Below are 17799 nucleotides of genomic sequence, written 5' to 3'. Positions count from 1 at the left end.
AGTGGGAGGGGGAGAGAGGAAGAGAGAGAGAGAGAGAGGAACATTGATGTGAAAGGGACACACTGAGTGGCTGCCACCTGCACGACCAACCAGGGCTGGGGACAAACTGCAACCGAGGTACATGCCCTTAGCAGGAACCGAACCCGGGTCTCTCCGGACCGCAGGCCGACGCTAACTGCTGAGCCAAACCGGCCAGGGCATACCACAGCTTTTTTATCCACTCATCTACTGATGGACACTTGGGCTGTTTCCAGATCTTTGCTATTGTAAATAATAGTGATAATGCTGCTATGAACATAGGGGTACATATATTCTTTCTGATTGGTGTTTCAGGCTTCTTAGGATATAGTCCTAGAAGTAGAATCACTGGGTCAAATGGCAGTTAAAAAAATTTTTAATTTTTTGAGGAAACTACATACTGTTTTCCATAGTGGCTGTACCAGTCTGCATTCCCACCAGCAGTGTACTAGAGTCCCCTTTTCTACACATCCTTACCCAGCACTTGTTGTTTGATGATTTGTTGATGGCAGCCATTCTGGCAGGTGTGAGGTGATACCTGATAGTTGTTTTAATTTGCATCTCTCTGATGATTAGTGACACTGAGCATTTTTTTCTTTCTTTTTTTTGAGGGGAGGGGGTACGTGCCCCTAGTGGGAAGCGAACCCGGGACTCTCTGGTCCGCAGGCCGATGCTCCAACCGCGGAGCCGAACTGGCCAGGGCACGCTGAGCATTTTTTCAAATGTCTCTTGGCCATTTGTCTGTCCTGTTTGGAGAGGTGTCTATTCAGGTCCTCTGCCCATTTTAATTGGATTACTTGTCTTCCTTTTGTTGAGTTGTATCAGTACTCTATATATTTTGGAAATTAACCCCTTATCTGATGTATCATTAGCAATTATGTTCTCCCATACAGTAGGTTCTCTTTTAATTTTGATGCTAGTTTCTTTTGTAAAACAAAATATTTTTAAGCAGAACCAATCTGATATTTTAAGTGGTTCTAGCCCCCCCTTCCGCCATGGGACACCTACAAATATTATTCATTTTCAAAACAGATTTAGGTGAGCAGTATATCTCTGTATTATAGATAGTCTTCACATCCACTGACAGTCTGCTCTCCATTTATATAGCCTATTTTTTTGGTTTGAACTTGCTTTTTATAAGAAATGAAATTAAACGCAAACCAAATACATATATGGTTATATGACCCAGATTTAATGTTCAAAGAAAATTTCCACAAGGTTATATCCTTGAGATAAAATAACAGGAGATAAGAGTGAGTCACTGTTTTACAATTTACTGCAACATAGTTCCAAGTGTCATACCTTCGCACACCATTTTTCCTTTAATGTGTTTTTCTAATGCTCACATTAAAAACATACAAAATGTTACTTATTATAAAGGCAGAAAATTCTGAAGAAAAAGGAACACAAACTGAACCAGTATTTCAGCTTTTTATATGCTAAAGCTGAATTAGTTGTTTTTTTTTTTTTTGGTGGTACGTGCCCCTAGTAGGAACCGAACCCAGGACTCTCTGGTCCGCAGGCTAGCGCTCAACTGCTGAGCCAAACTGGCCAGGGCTGAATTAGTTTTAATATTAGCTGGAGGGATATCTCTCAGCTGGAAATAAAAAATAAAATGGGAAATAATGCAAATAGAGGAAAAAACCCCCACCAAAGAGGGATTGCCAGAATTAGGGCCTACGTCTTAGGAAAGAGTAGGAAATAATTGTATGGAACAAGAAAAAAAAATTAGTTTAAATATGTGAAGATAAATTGTGTATGTTTTCCCACAGCATACTACTAAAATAAAATCACACACATTTCAATTTAAAGGAATTACAAGTTGAAGAAAATATATTATCCAAGAAATGTGACTATTTAGAGGTATAAGGAGGGTAAATCTCTTAGGTCAACAATATTTGGTTTAGTTCTTATTCTAACAGACCTGTTCTAGCTGCCTTAAATGTCTTCTAGAACAATGAATGATATAAATAAATAAATTCATAAATAAATAAATAGAAAGATAGCATTGTCCTGCTAAATGCCACTGCTGAAGACAAGCGAAAAGTCACAAACTAAATTATGAATAAGGAAACTGTGCCAGATTGGGTTCTGGATAATTTAACTACACTTTTAGTGGTTTAGGTTTTCTCAAAAATGCCCTGTAAGCTCTTGGCGGCAGCACAAAGCACTTGGGGTGCTTGTTATAATGCAGATTGTGGGCTTCACACCGGAGATACTGATTTAGAAGGTCAAGGAGCTTATGGATCTGCATTTTCAAGCAACTCCCCAGGAGGTTATAAATGCATAAATTTTATACTTTGAAGGTTATACTTTGAAGAAACTATTGCCTAAAATAAACTTTTTTTTTCCCCAGTAAAAACACATGTTTCAGAGCAGAAAGGTACCTTTAAATCTAAACTTTATTCTTGTGAACCATCTACCTTGTAATCTTTGGTAGCCAGTGAGTTATCCCAATGGAAATTATCTGTTCAGTACTGATCAAAATTGTTTGTACAGGTTTCATCAAGCCACACCTGATAGCAATGTAGCTACGGATGGTTGCAAAATGCACACCAATGCCTACTTGAAGATAGCTGTATAAATACTGTTTAAGAATCCTTCATAAATGCTGCTTAAAATTTTGGTGAATTTGGCTTGAGAAATTTGAAGGATATGCAAAGAAAGTATGCTTATCACTCATAAAACTGTATTTGTCTCAAAAAAACCCTCTGATTTGCTAGCAAAATCTCTCCAAATGTACTGCACAGGGCGCTCTTCATGGATTCTTTTAACGTTTAAGAAGTATGACTGGGAATTTTCTCCGACTCTTTTCCTTACCCCCTTCCTGTGTCTCTTTTTCTTGATAACCCACCCCATTCCCTTATCCACATGTACACACACCCACTTTGTGGATAAGATATACATTAATTATAATACAATGTGATATGTGCTATTAATAAAGATATTGCTAAAAGCCATTTTTTTAAAATAAAATTAAAACATTTTTTCTTTATTGATTTTTAGAAAGAGAGAAAGGGAGAGGGAGAGCGAGATAGAAACATCAATGAGCAAGAACATCCACTGGCCTCCTCCTGCATGCCCCCCACTGGGGATCAGGCCCACAACCTGGGCATGTGCCCTGACCAGGAGTCGAACCAGCGACTTCTTAGTGTATAGGTCAATGCTCAACCACTGAGCCACACCAGCCGGACTGTTTTTTTTGGTTTGTTTTTTGAGCAAATTCAAAATAAAATATGAGAGAGCTCAGAATGCACTCCAAGAACAGTACAATAAAAATTTGACCAAGTGGCCATTTGAAGCTGAGTGAGATGCAACAGGGATTGTTTCTGGAGTTATTCTGGAAGGGTGGGTGCAGTGTTTCAGGGGACCCTTCACAGAGGGAGTGATGACTAAGTCAGATTTTAACATGTGAATGGGATTTTACCATAAATGAAAGGGAGAGGGAAGACCTCAGCAAAGGGAGCATGGAAAAGCTATGGGATGCAAAAGAGAAGGTGTCTTCTAAGAACAGAGAGTATTTTTCCGGGCTGAGTCACAGGGGGAGAGATGGGGACAATGAAATTGAAGAGATGGGTTGCAATTAGAACAGCAAGGACCTATCAGCCATGAAAAGGAGTTTGAATTTTGTCCTATGGGAAGGGCAACGTGGAGCCCTGAAGGTTTTTAAGGATGAGAATTGCCAAGACTCAATCTGTATTTTAGCAACAGAAGTGTGGTGGCTGACGGGGTGATAGAGAAGGGGCTGAAGACCAGTTAGAGCTCATGGGACACTCTTCAAATTATGCATCGAGATGGCTCTATGCTCCTAGATGCTCGTGAAGATTTCCCCTATGTTCTTTAGTTATACTTGAATTTTCCCGTTAGTTATATATTGATACTGATATGTATTTTTCCTACCCCAAATATATCATCTGTGGTTCATAAAATCACATTCCACATGACAGACAGTAAACATTTAGGTAAATACTTAAAAGATAATCTCTTACCTGAACAAAGCTGCTCCACTTTTGTGTAGTTTAAAGATACTATGTCATTCACCCATGCAATGATGTCATGTCTGCTCATAGTTTCTTGGGTTATCGAGGTAGAATACACATTGACCGCCATTCCCCAACTAGAAAACAAACAAACAAACAAGTTTATTTGCCTATAAGGAAAAAAATTAACTCAGAAACAGAGACACCTACTCAAAGTGGAGGTCCCAGGCAGAACTCTAAGGGATGTAGAAGTACTACTCTGACTAACCCATTTCTTTTTTCTTTCTACTCTACACACTTGCCATGATACTGAATTTCATATATTTTGATGCAGTATCATTTTATATTTCCCTCAACTGGACTCAAATGTTCTTCAGTTTCTGAGATTCTTAATTTATCCTTATAGAGTCTTACTATAAGTCTATATGTGGTATTCAAAAGTTTTCAGGTATATAACAGTGCACATTAGCCTCATCTTTTAGTTTTATGCTATTTCATGGTACTTTCACTATTTGCTAACAGCCATTGGCTCATCTCAAAACACTATCATTCTTGGCTCCTCTCTTTCCCTCACCACTACATCCAGTCCACCAGCAAATCCTACTGGCTCCGCTTTCAAAGTATTTTCAGAGGCTGCCGCCCTGATCCAAACTTCCATCAACTCTCACCTGGCCTTTTGCAATAGTCTCTTCATGCTCTCCCAGCTCACCCGCTTGCCCCCACCACCTACTCTCATCACAACAGGCAGGGGGATCCTATTGGCACAAATCAGATCTTTCCCCCTTAGTTCAAAACCCTCCAACAGCTGCTCACCTCAGAGTAAAACCTGAAGTTCTCAACATGCTTTATAAGGGTTTATATATTCTGCTCCTGGTATCTTCTCCTACTACCATCCCCACAACTCCACTCTGTGGTATACATACAAGGTAGGGCGAGAGTAGGTTTACAGCAGTTTGTATGGAAAATAATACAATAATTAATTAAAAAATATATATATATAATAAATTCTCACACACAACTGTAAACCTACTTTTACCACAACCTTTATATCATATCATATATCATGTATATAATATAAACATCAACATTTGTGTGCTTGTGCATGCACACACTTTTAATTTGGAAGTTTTCTGATATATGCAAACAGAGAGAGGAACAGAACAACAAATAAGTTGTGTTTACTTTTTGGCTCCAACACATCAATACTTGGTGAATCTTGTTTCATTTATACTTTCATCAACACTCCCTGCCCCCAGTCCTCTGTCCCACAAGCCAGATTATTTTGAAGTAAATGCCAAGCATCACATCATTTTACCTGTACACATTTCAGTATGTCTCTAAAAGGCAAGGGTATTAAAAAACAACATTAGCCCTGGCTGGTTTGGCTCAGCAGTTGGAGCGTCACTGTGGACCAGAGAGTCCAGGTTCGGTTCCCACTAGGGGCATGTACCAAACCAAACCAAACCAAACCAAACCAAACCAAACCAAACCAAACCAAAACAACAACTTTATCACACCTAAAAATAAAAAGTTTCTTAATATCACCCAATATGTGTTATAATGTCTTACAATTTTATTTCAGTTTGTTAAAATTTTAGATTCAAATAAGGTTCATATATTGTGGTTCTTTGATATGTACTTTGGGTTTCTCTTATTTACAGTTTTCTTCTCCATTTCTAATATTTCCCTTGCAATTTTTGTTGTTGTTGTTGAAGGAACTGGGTTGGTTGTCTTGTAGAGTTTTCCAATCTGGATTTTGCTTACTGCATCTCATTCCTGTGATTTAACATATTCCTCTGTCTCTTGTATTCTTTTCTCTTAACTCTTTAAAAAAATTTAAGTCCAGTTGGTATACAATATTATATTAGTTATATTAGTTTCAGGTGTACAATATAGTGACTCAACATTTCCATACCTTACAATGTAATCATGTCCCTTGTATTTTAGACACTGGTAATTTCGTCTAAAGGCCCGATCTGATTCAAGTTCTAATTGAGGGCTGGGGATGGCAAGACTACTTCACGCTGTGTTTGAACTTCTAGCAGGAGGCACATCATGTCTGATTGACTCCTTTTGTGAGTTGTTACCATTGGTGGCATTTGCCTACACCCAACAATTTTTTGGAGACTTCAAAGTGATAGTCTATTATTTATTTTTGATTTATTAGTTGGAATAATTCTATAAAGAGAAAAAAGATGCCTGCTACTTTCCCTTAATTTATCACTTTTCAAAATAAAGAGGCAGTTCCCTAATATTTTCCAAATGTGACAAATGGGGCTTTATTTTTGAAGTGTAATTATGAACTCATGGATTTAAACATATTGGATATGCTTCAATCCACTGCAGTTTATATCTTTATTGATATAAGCTTGCAGAGGGCTTTTCAAGATGGCTTGAGTTGTTTTGAGAAGATCCTGGAAGTATGCTCTTTACTTAAAATGCTAAATGAATATTTTATTTACAAATAAATATGAAAATAAACAAACATCCATTCATCCATCCTTAAAAGCACCTTCGTCTCTAAATTCTCTTCCCCTGAAGACCTGAAAAAACTCATGGCACTGGCATCTCAGATAATGCGACCATAATTACTACTTTTCTACAGCATTATCAAAGGCTATTTACTTTCTGGCTAATAACTTCCACTCTTTTTTTTGGGGGGGAGGGCTATCATTTATTAAATAAAACCAGTGACTTTTAATACCCATTTTAATCAACTATATAAGTTATATAAATCCTTAAAAGATAAAATAATTCAAAATTTAAAATATATTGGACGTTTGATGTAATTTTCACGTAATGGCATAACTTTTGGCAGCTGGTGTACTTTTCGGAGGGTTCTTCTTCACGTGGTGCTGAGAGCTTTTCCAGCACCAGGCAATTTACCAATGGAGGATGAGGCAGTGAGGCCCAGGAGCGTGCTACATGGAAACACACTAAACTGGGATGAAATTTTTGCTCCAGATGATTTAAAAACAAAACTAAACACAATGCAGGAGAGACACAATTGATCTCTGTTTTAGAAAGCTAAGCCATCTATAAGTGAGTAAAAATGTTCTGTGGTTACCTAACAGAAAGATGTGTACAAAAAAAGGACAGGCAGAAGAGTTATGCTAGCTTTTAAAAAATCCATGAGAACAAGGAAGCAGTCATTTGCTGCAGGTTCTGTCAATGAATCACATTCTCCTTCAGGTCTTTACTGATGATAATGTTCACCTAAGGACAACCATACTTCCATGTCTAAATAGGCTTGGCTCACAAAGACACAGAAAGCACTATTTGCCTTCAAGGAGCTCATTAAGACAGCCAGGTGAACAATGAAATAGCATCTGATTTTTGCCCTACAAAATCTCCAGTTGGTTTTCACTGGATAAAAGAGTTACCAGGCTCACCACTCCAGCGCTACTGTGTCTCCTCTCTCACCAGAAGAGCTGCAGTCCCCAGAAACTCTGTGCTAAGGGACCAGTGAAAAAACTAGGACAGAGGACAGACCAAGAGTAAGGGTGAATAGGAATATTTTCTAAAATAAAACGACAACACATTAAACAGATTTCCATACCTACTTCCAATTAATAGCAATGGGATCCTTATAGTTAATTTTTCATTACCATCCATGCTGATTAGAATAGTCTATAATCTATCATCCTCTTCCAAATTTCACCAAAATACTAAACTCACTTCACTTTGTGGTTTTCTCTTGCACCCGTTGTTAGTTCCCCACCCAAATGGGCAATGCCTTCTGATTTTGGGTGAGAGAGCTCTGGGTCCAGATTCCCTCTCCTCACCTCTACTAAGTCAGTGGCATCCAAAGTGGAAAAATAATTCTCTTTCTGCTCTGCCACCAATCTTTCTCAATTCCTTCAGCTCTCACGTTTTCTACAGATGCTTCTCCCATACATTCAAACCTAAGTTAACCAGGTGACTACACAGTTCACAGAAGAAAATTTATATTTGTCCAACTATTACACTCAGGGCTAATGAGAGAGTATTTAATGGTCTTAATTCTTCTTTGGACGTCCTCTAAAATCCCAAGATTTCATGATAATTTTTGGGTGTCAATCTATCTTACAGTATAAAGGTAAAAGTACCTGCCCTTGCTTATTTTTCAGAAATGTGTGAATAACAAGGACTTTCTCTATCATTTCAAAATTAGAGTGATTCCCTGCTCCCATTTTGATCCTTGAAAGAATCTTGTGAGGGAAGCAGGACAGGAATTATAGTGTTTCCTGACAAATATGGATTCCCAATGCAACCTAAAGTAAAAATGAAATGATTCAAAATATTAAATTTTAAGAAATTTATTGAGTAATTCCCAAAAATTCATTTAAGAAAAATAAATGGTTAAGAAAGGTAAAGTAGCCCTGGCCGGTTTTGCTCAGCGGTTAGAGCATCGGCCTGCGGTCCGGAGAGACCCGGGTTCGGTTCCCGCTAAGGGCATGTACCTTGGTTGCAGTTTGTCCCCGGCCCTGGTTGGTTGTGCGGGTGGCAGCCACTCGATGTGTCCCTTTTTACGTCGATGTTTCTTTCTCTCTCTCTCTCTCTCTCTCTCTCTCTCTCTCTTCCTCTCTCTCCCTCCTACTCTATCTGTGCAAAAAATGGAAAAATGTCCTCGGGTGAGGATAAAAAAAAGAAAGGTAAAGTAATAGGAAATAATATTACAGAATAAAGAGCCCATGCACGGTATATCCTCCCGCTAGGATCTTCAGCATGTCTTGTATACGGAAACAACAGTTTATTCTTAGATGAACCTGCCATCTGGTCCCTGGGACATAAGCATTTCTCACTGTGCCATCCTTGAAAAAAAAAAAAAGATAGTTGCAACACTGTCCTACAATTTGTGACTTAAAACCTGGTCAGTTCAGTAGCACTGACAGGAGTAGATAAGAGACTGTTTCCTAGCATTACAGTCTGTGGGTGTCTATAATTTGATATGGCATTTAAATTTCATTTTTAAATGAATTTTCATTCAGTACTCCTACTTGAAAATAAAACAATAATCACAAATACACTATTTTTGTGAATATCTGAATGCCTTTCTGAAAAGTTGACAATCTATTTTTGCAAACAGGAGGGGAAAAAAAACAAAAAACAAAACAGGAAAAACAACTACCACCAAAAAAAAACCCCCACGAAAACCCTTTATACCTCCCGTAGGCAAAGTCACTGTTCAGGCTTGTCTGTGGATAGTGACCACTGACCTATGTGACTTCAGAAAAGGAACAGCCTCAGCCGGAGGGCCATGCTGATTCTGCCCTGTACTCAACATCTGCTGCTGGTGGTGAGGAGGAGGTATGGAAGCTTATGCTGTGCAGCAGTTACTCAGCCATGCCGATTAGAAGCTGCATGTCAGCCTACTGAAACACAAGGAATTTAATGTGACTAAGTGAGACCTGAGTTAACCTCCTGAGCAAAGCCTGGATAAAGGCTTGGGAAGCCCTGAATTATAGAAACCAAAATATTAATTCTATCACCTTACCAGTCATGGGCCTCCAAACCCATTACAAAATAGTCTACAATTTTGTCCAAGAACAGATTTGGCAAGGTTTATGAATTATTCTGGAAAAGTGTCTCTTCAAAATTTGACAAATATATAAAATGTCATAGCTAGCATTATGTGTGGCCATTAAATGAAGTTATTTATGTGATTCATTTTGCTTTTCTGCCTCACCCTAACCCTTACAAAGAGATCACAGCTGTGTGTGTGTGTGTGTGTGTGTGTGTGTGAGAGAGAGAGAGAGAGAGAGAGAGAGAGAGAGAGAGAGAGAGAGAGAGGTGGGGGAGGAAGCCACTTTTCCTCATTTCCTCCCTTTACACTTTGATCACTCCTTTTGGAGGAAAACAGTGATTTTTTGGTAAGGCTCATGATAGGCCAGGTGTTCCCGGATCCTATCTTGTTTTGGATGTGTGGATGTAAGGAGAGGGGTTTGAGAAATTAATTTTGGGAATGAGGCATGTGGAACTTATTCTGATTTTGATTTTTTTTTTCCCTCACAGCTAACGTCTGAGTTTGCCAGGCTTCCCAAGTTTAGATACGACCATCTGCAGAAGAACAGCCCTCTGTAAGTGGTTGACTACTATCTGTAAGGAAGCTCCATTTGGCTTAGATTTACCCCAAACCCATTTTGAGGCTGAACCTTTAAAAGCCCTTCCTGGCTTGAGTTACCTTCCTTATGTCACTTCCTAAAGGAATCTACATGCAACTGGAAATTTCACCTTCAATATAGAATATTCTGAATATTCCACCTACTCCATGCCAATATACTCTGTTCACACATCTTACACAGAAAACTGATAACCATCCCTGTAGAGATATGACTGTCTTTCTTCTCTCTTGTAACAATTTCTATTTTCAACATGTTCCCCCATCACTGGGAGAAGTAATCCACCTTTCACCCAGTTTTACATAAATGAAAACAAAGAACAGACTGATAAAAAGGTACAAAAATAACATTATTTTTCTTTCACCTAAAGAACTTAATTCTTGAGCTTGGGCATGAAGGATTTCTGAAACTGTTATAATAATCTATAACCCAAATTATTTCTTAAGTAATGTGTAAAGATATCAGTGCTTCATAGGAAGCCATATCCTGCTCACAGGTGTCAGAGGTCCTTTTAAAGTGTCTCTCAGAAGCCACCTTTCTTTACCAATCATTGAATTTACACTGGGTCCAGGTTAAGACCTCACCTTTGATAGCCATCTCACAGGGTGATCTTTGGTTCAAGTTTTTAGGATCTCAAGGTTGTCCTGTTCCTATATACCAGGGAGATGTATTATTAAAACACACTCATAAGCACAGCTTTTTAGTCAGAATTTTGTCATTCTAACAAAAATAGCCATTTTCCAAACACTTCTAAGTATTCACAAATATTACAATGAAGAGTTTAAAAAGAGATTTAGCCAATCATTGATATAATAATATTTTCCTCTCTTACAAGTGACATCTTCCTAAAATAACCTGCAAATATTTGGGAGAAAAATATTTATACCCACAGATCAAACACTGAGCCAAAGGAAGGAAACCCCAAAAGTTGTTCTCAAAGACCACTTCTGCACTAGAGTACATGTCATCCACCTGGGGGTGGGGTGTGAGGAGACTGTCCCACAGCAGACATTCACTGAAATGTGTGAGTTTCCCTCTGTAAAGCCTTGTAACAGCACAGATTCTGCCTGAGTGCCTCCTTCCTGGCTCCCTCCTAACAAAAGGCTAATGTGAAGTCCCCGTGGCTGTCCCTAACAATGAAATGGGCATCAGGAGGGAGTGACGTGTCAATGTGCCCCCTGAACCAGAAACTCCCTGCTTTTCAGCTGTGCCTAATTCATTCTCTAGTTTCAATACCGTGAGAGGGCTGGATTTAAACATTTCACCAAGGGAAGACTATCTCCAGATAATTCCCGATTCATCACTTTCTCTTTATTGGTGACCTGAAATGTGGGGGCAGGGAGACAGGATTTGTTTGAGGAGGGAGATCAGGACGGAGTGAAGCGGGAGGTAAAGAGGGTATCCTTGAAAGACAAACACAGACAAGATGGAATCTCCCTGGAGAGATATTACAGAAACTGTATTGAGTTTCCTTTAACACTGGGTCTTAAGGCTTCTGTTGAACTTGGGGGAAAAGTGATGCATGCATGGGTTCTTCGGCTGGGATGGGAATTTAAGAGGTCATTTGGTGTCTTCAGGTAGTAACAATGCACTTGAGCCACCCTGGGCAGATGTGCATCTGTCTTATTTTTACAGGGCCCTATGACTCCGCTACGGGATCAGACAGACAAAGCAAGACTACCTCCTCCAGGCACGATTCTCCCCCAGAACTGTCAGACCGAGCAGAAGGGCCTCCTAGGGGAGCAGAGGTCTGCGTGCAGTATTGACTTCAGACAAGGACCGTGGAGAAACATCAGTACATGCCAGTTATAAAGCACATATATTTTAATAAAACATATAAATATATGGAAATAATACTTTTTTTTTTTTACTCAAAATGAGGCTATTCACAATTTAGATCTAGTAAAGAAAACCCACATAAAGAACTTTCATATTAAACTGCTTCGAGAAACACTGGATACAACTTGAGTAATATGAGTTTTATCAGAGGGCAGAGCTGCCTGCTCTTTATCCCAGGCAGCCTATCACCACAACTATCAGTGTGCTCTACATTCTCCTTCACTGCTTAATGATAATGATTTTAAGATGGCACAAAATTCCATTTAAGTCTGAAGTCCTAACTCTAGCAAATAACTGTCACCTCTCTAAAGAATGAACAGAAAATAATACTCTTTTTCAGGGTGCCCATCTCTTTTGCCACCAACTGTTACTTTTTAAAACGGAGAGATGAAGCTCTTCCTTGCCATATCATGAAGTATTCCCTGTTATATTTTTTAAAAATGGAATATGATTAAAACACAGATCTTTCCAACTGCCTGCAAGAGATTCCATAACTAGCCTTGAAAAATCTACCTCCATTTTAATAGCTTTGACATTATCTGTGCTAACTTATCAGAGACTATTGAAGTGACTTTAACTTCACCACCCACAATATTGTAAGTAAATGCAACATAAATGCAACTTTTAAAACAGCATATATAGGTTATGGTTTTTTTTAAAACTCAGTATTAACAAGTCAATACTGAAATGACTTGGAAACTTGGCTTTTATCCAAGGAATGAAGAAATTTTGGAATTCTAAAAAAAGTTCTTTGTGGCATTCATAATGTTCATTGATATGAATGAAACTCAGCTGCATGTAACAAAAGTAAAAGGCTAAGGCCATAAACACACAAACACACAAAATGGGCACACGTTTCTTCATATGGTCAGAAATGTGGCAGATTATAACTGATTACATTTGCCTAAATGACCATCTGTTTCAAACAGTGGGTGGTTTGGTATCCATGCTCTGAAAATAATTTCAATGACCTAGAACTCATTCCCATGCCACAAGGCTTGGCTGGTCTCCTTGGGCACCAATTTTGCTCAGTGCCCCCCCCCCCCGCCCCAACTTGGCTCCCAGTACATCTACTCCTTCTTGACCATATGCCTTCTGTTTACTTTCCCAGCCCTAGTTGGCCCTCTTCCCTCTCACCCTGACTTTAGCTCTCTCCCATGACCCCATGTCACTTCTAGTCAGGCCACAAGCCCTCCCCCCCCCCCCCCAATCCCGGGTCAACCTTTCAGGGCATGAGTGCTGCTGCCACCATGATGCGTGCTCACTCAGCGGTCAGTCCACCAGGCATAAATCTGGGGGCATAAAATATAGCAGAAGTGTGGCAACTGAATGAATATGCCACCACTAGGCCGAGTTGTCTGGTGAGCAAATTTTGTTGAGAGGGCTCCCCTCCTGGTTCTGGGCTATTTTGTGCTCTTGGTAGTGCTGGTTCCTCCTCAGGTACTTAGCATCTTCAGTTGTCTACCTTTTTTAACCTTCTCATCAAAAACACAAATGAAGGATGACAGTTTCAAGGTTAATCCTTAGGGGTAATCGGGGCTCAAGGCCTTATGCAAAGGAAGACTTTGTTACCAGCACTTGGCAGCACTGACTGCATCTCATGCTTCAGGTTGGGCTCATATATCAACTCCTCAGCAAACGCTCCCTGCCCACCCTCAGAAGTGGTCTCCTCTAGCTCCTCACATCACGATGTTGGTGATACTAACACAATCTGTAATTACCTTGTTTGTTTATTGCCTGTCTACTACTTCCAGCCCCCATAACATAAGCTCTATGAAGGTAGGTATTTAATAGGACATATTTTGTTTACTGCTGTATCTTCTGTTTCTCGAACAGTGCCTGGCATATTAGTGGGCACATAAATAAGTGTTGAATGAATGCACGCGTGGAAGAGTTTTGTGGGGAGGGGAAACACACAGGGTTCCTGAAATCATACCATATAAGCAATTGCCAATATATGTCCCTAGTGCTATGTGAGAAGGTTAGGAGATAAATTAGGGTTGAGTGGATTAAGGACTTTGTCTCTTATATCTTAAAAAAACAACAATAGAGAAATATGCCATTCTTCATGTCTCCAACAGTGGTATGCAAACTCACCAGCTGTATTTCAGCTTCATGACAGCACTAGGATCCAGGGGCACTGGCTTCAAGTTCCAGAGCTACCACCAACCTAGCTGGGTCAACTTGGGCATCTTGGCATCTCCTTTTCCTTATGGGTATTAGAAGTTAACATGCATTTTCTCATTTAGTCTTCAAAACAATGCTCTATGATGCTTACTGCTTTTATGCAGAAAATGCCTTTATGCAGGAAAAGATACAGAGACCCTTGCCCAGTCACAACTGTTAAGTAGAAGAGCTGGCATTTGGACCTAGGGCTGATTCTAGGGTTCTTGCTCTCAACAAAGTCCCTTTCTGCTCGCAGTCCGTATTACACCATGAAGGTAAGCAGGAAGAAAGAAGAACTCAAAATGAGGACACACACAATTGTGGTCTTCAATAAAACCATTTTCCTTTATTTTTACCAAGGCCTCATTTTATACTTTCACTTTAACGAATTTAAAAAACAACAACAACATTAAGTTTCCCTGAAGAAGAGCCTAAAATGTAAACATTTGGGTGACTAGTTACTCAGTTTATTGCTGGGAATAATTTTTGGCTCAAAAAACCTGCCAGCTGTAACCTATAAGCATGCTAATATTCTAGGAATCACCACATTTTTACATTTCCAGTTGCTGCATATTTTGGATTTAAGTTTCTCAATTTGCTTATTGTGGTACCTTATTGAAAATGAACAGAGATCATGTTTATCACTGCTTATAATATTTTTCAACACTAATACAAGACTTCAGATTGGTATCCTAACTGTGTGTTTAGAAAAATCTATTTCCTAAAAAAAAAAAAATCTCCTGGTAGCTCACTCTTAGAAATTGGTGCTTATCCAAAGGTCTGTGTTTACATTATGGTAAAATTCATTTTTAAACTCACGAGAACATTTTAAAGTGGAAATGGAAAGTACCAATAAAATTAAGCCTAAAAGGATGAGGAAAGCGCAGGCCAGTGTTAAAATCTATTCCAGTGAATGTGACTCCAAAATGGGTAGCGTACAGCCATACGCCCCCAGCCCGGTTGGTGCCATCTACTCCTGATTCGTTCCATAGCTGACGCTGACGCAAAACACAAAATGGCCAACTTCAAACTGTAACATTTTCAACTTCTTAAATGTTAGCTTTAGTTGACAAAGTACTGAACAGCTTCTACAGCAAACGAACACCAACCCCAGAGAGCATCCTGCAAACTACATACAATATGGCCGCACATTATGAGAACAGGAAGTGGGAATTACGGTTGTACCTGTAGCTGAGCTAAGATTAGTAATGTTCCGCCAAGTTGGTGTAGCAGTGGAGAAATGCTATCCAAACTAGGAGCATGATTTGATCACCAGTTCCCCAGGCCACTGTCCCCAAAACTTCCTTCCCCAGCTGAAATGACTCATTTCAGCCAGAGAGTGGACGTCTACGACTTTCCTATCATTTTGCCCCAGTGGAGTTCATCCTTCTTTCCCCTTCCCTAGTTTCCTGCTACTCTTGTTTGGGCAATCGGATGCCAGTCCTGTCTTCCTTGTGTTTTGGATGAGAACAGCGATTTTCAACCTTTTTCATCTCATGGCACACATAAACTGATTATTAAAATTCTGTGGCAACTAAAAAGTTATTTTTTTGCCAGTCTGACAAAAAAAAAAAAGGTATAATTTTGATTCATTCACACTGGATGACTATTATTGTGTTGGCTGTTGTCATTTTGTTACTTGAGAAGTGAAGGGAAAAGAGCTCAGTGCCCCTGACTAAATAGTCAGGTATTGCATGTTTTAACAATTCTTGCGGCACACTGGTTGAAAATCACTGGATTAGAAGAAGAGTTTTTTTTTTTAAACCAATAGGCTCACCTACCATTTATTTACCAAATGAAAAAGAAAGACAAGACTGGTAGACTTTTGTATCACAAGTACTCGACAAAAATTAATTTTTGCGCACGTGCACACACACTTGTGGTACCTCTCTGCTCTCTCATCTATTGCCTTGTGATAGGTCAAAAGTTAAAACATTTCTAGCATCAGTATAATATCACTGTCATTCTCAAAGGGAAGTGCAACAATTGAGCTTTCAAGTAAAAAGTGGATGAGAATTGAGCCATGGGTAAACTGAATCAGGTACACAAATAACAGGTAGATACATGGTAAGACCCTTGGGTTGGGAATGAGTGGAAGCAAAGAAGTTTCTTCAAGTGAAGCCCCTCCTTTGATTCCGCAGTTCTATGTTATGAGGACTTACAGGAGCAAAGAGCAATGTAATATATTCTTGTAGTTTAACACAGTGGGGGGACTGTGGTCTTTACTGAATATAGAATGTTTTGGTAAACTTGGGATACTTAAAGACAGAAAAATAACAATTGACCAAAGAGCATTCACAGAAAATTAAGGGAAAGAAAATTACTTATGAGAAGACATTATAAACTATTTGACTAGGTAACTAGTGATGTTACAGACAAAAAAAAGTCTTCAGTAGGGTGAGTGGATGAAGTTAGCTCTAGAGTAGATAAGTGTGTTAAACAGTTACTGAGTATTTGAGCCAATTCGATAAAATTTGGTAATGCTTCACCATCCTACCCCAGCACCTAGTTTCTAGGTTCTAGAATTAATTTGACAGAGAGACTTTAAAAGTTTTAAAAATTGGATTTTCATTAAGCTATTGAGAACTTTCTTTTTTTGGCTCCCTGGACTTAAGCCAGACTTGATATCACACTGGTTCAAATTTAGCTATTGTTATAATTAACATAATAATAAGCATAATAAACAAAACCATTAAAAGCAACTCATTTTTTATGTGTGTGTATCTATGCTACTATGGATTCTTATTTTAAATTAAGGATAAAATATCTCATAATACCTTGATGAGGCAAAGAAAACAAACCTGAGGTAGGATGCTACTAAAAAATTACTGTTTTTTTAAAAAAAGATGTTTTTATTAATTTTTAGAGAGAGAGGAAGGGAGAGAGAGATAGAAACATTGATGTAAGAAACATTGATCAGCTGTCTCCTGCACACCCGCCCCTACTGGGGATCAAGCTTCCCACCTGGGCATGTGCCCTGACCGGAACTGAACAGGGATGTCTCCATCCTTGGATGACACTCAATCTACTCCACCACACGGGCCAGGCTGAAAAAAGTATTGTTTTTTAAAGGAAAATGTAAAAGTGCTACTTATTTTTCAAAACATTTTATATAAAAAAACAGCACATTTCCACTACAGAAAATAAAGATAAAAATAAAATCAAAGACCTTTTTTATATATGTATGTGGGGGGAGGGTATGGGTGTATAAATTTTATATATACATAATTATATATAAAAATGGGTTTATACACATACAGTGTTCAATAGTGTCTACCCAGAATTCATGTCTACCTGAAACCTAAGAATGTACTTTTATTAGGAACTAGGGTCTTTGGACATGTAATCAGTTAAAATGGGGTCATACTGGATTAGGGCCCTAAATCCAATGACTTGTGTCCTTATAAAAAGGCCAGTGGAGACACAGAGAGATACAGGTATAGGAAGAAGGCCATAAGATAACAGAGGCAAAGATTGGAGTATGTAGCCACAAGCCAAGGAATGAATAGGACCAACAGAAGTAGAAAGAAGTTAAGAATGACACCCCCATCCCCCACCACAGCCTTCGGATGGAGCACAGCCCTATCAACAACTTCATTTCAGACTTCTAGCCTCCACAAGTGCAAGAATAAATTTCAAGCCACCTAGTTTGTGGTCATTTGTTATGGCAGTCCTAGGAAACCAATACAATACAT

At 39.0% G+C, this 17799-nt stretch overlaps 1 protein-coding gene across 4 annotated transcripts in view; it reads right to left on the bottom strand.

The window, feature by feature from the left end:
- MAPRE2 (microtubule associated protein RP/EB family member 2) overlaps positions 1 to 17799 on the bottom strand; it is a 142415-nt gene that overhangs the window by 61258 nt on the left and 63358 nt on the right. For 3 of the 4 annotated variants that reach the window (XM_036244463.1, XM_036244462.1, XM_036244461.1), the window contains one exon: positions 4008 to 4135. In XM_036244463.1, coding sequence (XP_036100356.1) covers positions 4008 to 4128 — 121 coding nt within the window. In that variant the 5' untranslated portion in view covers positions 4129 to 4135. Of the gene's footprint in view, positions 1 to 4007; positions 4136 to 10683; positions 10750 to 13160; positions 13206 to 17799 lie in introns of those variants that run through there. The other variant, XM_036244464.1, reaches the window with a different exon arrangement.

This window comes from Molossus molossus, unplaced genomic scaffold (genome assembly GCF_014108415.1).
Source record: "Molossus molossus isolate mMolMol1 unplaced genomic scaffold, mMolMol1.p scaffold_m16_p_6, whole genome shotgun sequence".
Taxonomy (NCBI): Eukaryota; Metazoa; Chordata; class Mammalia; order Chiroptera; family Molossidae; genus Molossus; species Molossus molossus.
The sequence above is the reverse complement of the archived record's forward strand: the minus strand, read 5'-3'. Positions and strand labels throughout refer to the sequence as shown.